Source organism: Otolemur garnettii, unplaced genomic scaffold, assembly GCF_000181295.1.
Source record: "Otolemur garnettii isolate 467f Iridium unplaced genomic scaffold, OtoGar3 scaffold00020, whole genome shotgun sequence".
NCBI classification, from domain to species: Eukaryota; Metazoa; Chordata; class Mammalia; order Primates; family Galagidae; genus Otolemur; species Otolemur garnettii.
In genome coordinates this window covers 7239484-7245035 of record NW_003852415.1, presented here as the reverse complement: position 1 = coordinate 7245035, position 5552 = coordinate 7239484, and the positions used below count along the sequence as shown (strand labels likewise).

General features: G+C 33.5%; 1 protein-coding gene across 1 annotated transcript in view; it reads left to right on the top strand.

The window, feature by feature from the left end:
• Positions 1-5552, top strand: part of CEP128 (centrosomal protein 128) — a 386614-nt gene that overhangs the window by 168201 nt on the left and 212861 nt on the right. The window contains exon 18 of the mRNA XM_023511493.1: positions 2982-3174. Coding sequence (XP_023367261.1) covers positions 2982-3174 — 193 coding nt within the window. The remainder of the gene's footprint in view (positions 1-2981; positions 3175-5552) is intronic.

The following is a 5552-nucleotide window of genomic DNA, read 5'->3' as shown; positions in this document are numbered from 1 at the left end:
TCTGTAAGATTCTCTTGTGAGTGGTTAATAGAATGGTTTTTTTCTCTGTGATTAATAGCCTTGTCAGCCAATTATTACTTGAAATTGTTAGTTATTTCTGTACTGTGTTCCAAGCTTCTTCTCCAACATACTTAATGAAGATGCAGGATTTATCTAACAAACACTAATTCTCATAAATGATTATTGGTTGATTAAATTTTCATAAGTTAATATTTGTTTTGTAGGATTATTAATATATTCTGCATACATATTCAATTTATAAAAAGCAAATGAAAGCCTTAGGTCATATTGTATTAGTCTGCTCGGGTTATCACAACAAACTACTACACACTGGGTGGCTCAGACAACATTTCTAGAGGCTGGAAGTTGAAGGTCAAGGTGCCAGGTTTGGTTACTGGTGATATCTTTCTTTCTGATAGATTGGCCACCTTCTCTTTGAGTCCTCGCTTGTTTTTTTTTTTTGTTTGTTTGTTTGTTTTCTGTAGTTTTGGAAGAGAGAGTTCGGGTATCTCTTTCTCCTCTTATAAAGACGATAACCCTATGGAGTAAGGGCCCCACCCTTATGACCATATACATACCTCCCTAAGGCTCTATCTCCAAATATAGTCACACTTGGGGTCAGGTGAATTTTTGCTTATGAATTTTGACAGGACACAGTTCAATCTATAATGTATATCAAACTTGATTTTATTTTGCTTCAAGGGTGCTTTTAAATTGTTTCGTTTTTGCTAGAACCAACAGGACTACTATTAAGACAAAACAGGTTTGCTTCTGTTACCACCTCTTAGCAATAGTAGTGACCACAGGTGGTGAACAAAGGTCAATGATTGGAATGGAGTTAGATGGGAAAGCATTGACTAAGGGGAAATGGGCAATTATTTTCTAACCTTGTAGTTAAACCCTAGGTAAAGAACAGCTTAAACTGGAGGACTGAACCAGTGGCCCCCACAGGGACCAATTTTGTTTGGAGCACATGGGTTTTAAAAAATTGAATTGGTAGCAAACTTTAAAAAATCAGGCAATTGTATAATCACAATGTAGAATTTGCTTTCCTTTTGAGGTCTCCGAAGATCTGATAAAACTAAGGTTTCATTCACAATGTTATAGAAAAAAGGTGGAGCTGAGATGAACTATGAATCTGCCCGCATTAAAAGGGGTATCTGCATGCACCTGCCCATGTTAGAAGGGGTGTCTGCATTATGGTTTGAGAGCTTCCTCAGCATTCTCTAACTGATGCCCAGCATGGAGGAAAAGCATTTGCATTTTATGCTATTCTTGCATCGTTATTCTTCCCAGAGTAGATTTTGTGTAGATTTCTTGTATCCCCATTTAGTTTCAAATGGTAAAACTAAAGCTAAACGAGTAGTACATTTCAAGAAAAATGGCATCTTTTATTGATGTTTTCATCATTTCAGCTATAAGCCTGGCCCTTATAGCTATTTATATTTGCCCATTCTGATGCCCGCCAATCAAGTTAAAACCCATGATACTATGTAATAGTGACTTGTTCGTAGAACAGGTGGTCTTCCTCATGATAGGAAGTTGAAAAACCTTCACAAAGTCTCTTGTAGAGTCTGTGGTAAGCTGTGAACTTCATACCATTTATCAGTACAACTTTAATTTGTTATTTTTTTAAAGTACATTCCTTCAGAGTTAACTTTTAACTTTTATCCTGTGCAGATGCATATTTTTTCTGTTTACCAAAGTTGTTTCATCCTGTTCTCTGTTAAAAAGATGATAATTACCTCCGTTGTACTAATAGATCAATTTAATATTCTAATATCTCATCATTTGTGATAATATTAAATAACACCCAATCTCAGGTCGATCCATAGGGCATTATGTATTTCCGTTGGCAGTGATTAAATAATTTTCATAATCTACTTTAGTCTCTTGGGACTTAGGTTTTGCAATGTGAATATGAGATTTGTAGATTTGCTTTCTCTGCAGCTTCCCCAATTTGTGAAACACAACGGATACTATCTAGAATCCTTAAAGCTATTTGGTGAAGTAATTTATAAGTCCAGATTGGTTCAATGAGATCTGTGGCTTTCAAAACACCATTTGAAAGCTCTTGTTTAGGACTATGCCTACATGTTACAGAGTGACCAGGGTTGTCATATGTACCTTCTTTCAGCCCTTCTTCTTTGGGTTTGTATTTTTGTTGTCTGTTTGGCAGTGTTCAGGTTCTAAATGTGTTACTTTTGAACGTCATTAACCTTTGTTGATATAATAATATTAAAATAATTTGGATTTTTTATTTTCAAGACTCTACTTTGTCTGTTTTATTACTTTACTGCACAGTGCTCCTTCTTTATAGGAACTTGACAGCCACAACGTCCAGCTATTTTTTGGTTGCAGTTGTCATTGTTGTTTGGCAGGCACGGGCTGGATTTGAACTCGCCTGCTCCGTGTATGTGACTGATGCCCTAGCCGCTGAGCTACAGGCACTGAGTGGGGGTGGGTTGGGGTTGGGGTGGGGAATGTGCATTTTTAAGAGTCCATAGCTAGGAATTTTGTCTTTTTAAAAAATCTGTGAAGTAACACTTCCTTTTATAACAACTTTGTAGTTCTATTCTGGGATTTCTTTTATTTTTATTTTTAAATGACTGTACTAGGCTGCCTTATATATATTGAATCAGGGAATTACCTATATTACGATCGGAATATTTAATTGGACAAACTATTCTATGGTATTGCCTTTCTAAAGATGATAGAGTATACCAAATATTTTATAATAATCTAAGAATATCATGATTTAATATCTCAACCTACTTTTAACTGATATAAACCATTATGTAAATTAAAACATTAGGTACTTAAAAATTTTGCTTAACTTTGCTAGTTATTGTCTGTATTTGTTCACATTGCCATGATGTTACATTATTTTTGCCTCATGTTTTAAAATTTTGCAATTTTCTGCATTTTTTGGCCGGAGCTGGGTAAAAAATTAAATATAAATGTAATTTTTTTTTTTTAAGACTAAACTTCAGTGGCTCTGTGAGGAACTGAAAGAGAGAGAGAACAGAGAGAAAAATCTGCGACATCAGCTATCACTCTGCAAGCAACAACTCAGGGATCATGCTGAAAACAAGGAGACTGAGCTCCACTGTCTTTTTGAACAGATAGAAAGGCAGGAGCAGCTTCTGGAAGAAATACATCGGGAGAAGAAAGGTGTGTTAGCTGTTCTTACCCTTATTTTTCTTTGTTTATATTTACGGAATCCTAGGATTTGTGTGTGCGGGGACCCTCCTCTACTGCCTCTACTTTGTACTGTTTCCAAATCTTTCCCCCTTCCTCATCTCTCACTGTCATCTCATCTTTCCTCATTTCTGGGACTAGAAGAGAAAACTCTTCAGCCCTGAGGGTTCCTCAGTCATCCCCATCTTCTGTCCTGTGTTCATAGCAGGCATTCTATAGCTATGTGAAGGTATTCGTTTGGTAAGACACGCTGCTGCTTTCTTGGTAAGATGTCAAATTTGACATTTACTTTAGTAAAATATCTATTATTTTACTCAATAAAAAATTATTTAATTCATTTTGTTTTAGGTGTTCTTCTGACTATAAATATATCAGTAAATAAGTCAGGAAACAAAATCCTATCCTTATTTAGCTTCTGTTATATTGGACGGGGTGACATAAAATAAGTGTAATAAAGAAAGTGAATTATATAATATATTAAAAGGTTATAAACACAGTGGTGAAAACAATCGAGTAATGGAAGGAGAGTTTGGGAGAACAGGGAGCAGGGTTTAATATACATACGTAGGCATATGTAACTTTCAAAGTTGAATGATAGATTTGGAAAACTTTTTCCATTCTGTTATACTGGGATGCATCATAATGGGAAAGGGATAAAATCCGGTGTGCATCTTATATTGTTTTGGCCTTAGACCATTGTTTTATTGGCAAATTTTATTAATTTAAGAACTGAAAGAGGTTTAATGTAGTATCCCACTAAGAAAATCTAAACATTAACATATGACAGTTCTTTTAAAAGTACGTTTTCTGGTTTTCATTTCAGTAATCGGGATTATTCTCCCCATATGTACCACTTAGAAATTATTCATTACCATACTGCCTACCACTGAGCTACTGATGCCAAGCTAATGCAATTGCTTTTATGTCTATGAATAGTTTTCGAGTTCAATAATTTTTTATTTGCCTTTTGCCTATATAGCATTTTAATTCCTTATACATTTTAGAATCAGCTTGTCGATTTTTTTGGAAAGAACCTACTTGTATTTGATAGATCAGTGTAAAATACATAGATTATTTGAAGTGAATGAACGTCTTAATATACAATTTTTCAATATGTGAACCTGGGATGTCTATTCATTTATTTAGATCATCATCAAATTTTCTCATGAATATTTTGAGTTTTAAGCAAGAGCCTTCAATTTTATTTTTAATTTTGTGACTTGTGATGTTATAATACATGGCATTTTAAAATTTCAAAGTTTAGCATTTATTTCTAATGTATAGGGATATAATTGATTTATTCATTAACATTGTATTTGCAACATTTCAAGACCATTTTTTAGTTCTGGAAGCTTAATGTTGGGGTTGATGATTCCTTAACATTTAGGAATTTCTTGCATTTTCCTCAAGCACAATCCCATCATTTGCAAAAAAAAAAAAAGTTTGGCTTCTTCCTTTTTTCTTTTCTTTTTACTTGCCTTACTTAACTGGTTGAGACCTCTAGTAGGTGTCGAAGTAACCTTGTATTCCTGGGATAACCTAAGGGTTGTCATAATATATTTTCCCTTTTATGTATAGGTGGATTTGGTGTACTAATAGTTTGTTAAGAATATTTGCATCTATGTTTGTGAGGAGTATTGGTTGTTAGCTTCTTTTCTTATGTCTTTATCTGATTTAAATATTAGTGTGACAATGATCTCATAAAATAAACTGAATCTTCCCTTTCATTTAGGGGGAGCATTTATGTTAACCTGATATTATGTGTGTTCAAATGTATAATAGAATTTATCAGTGTAGCCACCTGGGCTTATAGTATTCCCTTAGTGAAGGTTTTTAATTTCCAATTTTAATTCTTTAATAGATATCAGGCTATTTAGAATTTCTAATTTTTCCTGAGCCACTTTTATTAATATGTGCCTGTTAGGGTATTAGTCAATTTCATTAAAGTTGTTGAATTTATTAGCATAACGTTTTTTATAGTGTCCTGTTTTTAATGCCTTTAATTTTTGTAAGATTTGTATTCATGCCTTGTGTTATATCCCTGGTACTGGTGAAGTTTTTTGTCTTTTGTTCTCTTTAAGTCAGGTTTTTATTAATTTATTAACATTTTTATTCATACATTCAAAGAACCAACTTTTGGATTTTTATTTTTTTCTATTGTTTATCTTCTTATTTAATTGATTATTTAATTGCTCTCTGCTGTTATTTGTATTTCCTTTCTTTTACTTTGTATATCATTTGTTCTTGTTCTTGCTTAAGTTGGAATCTTTACATTACCATCTTTCTTTCCTAATATAGACATTTACAGTTCTACCTCTCCATCTTAATAATACTTTAGGTGCATTCCACAA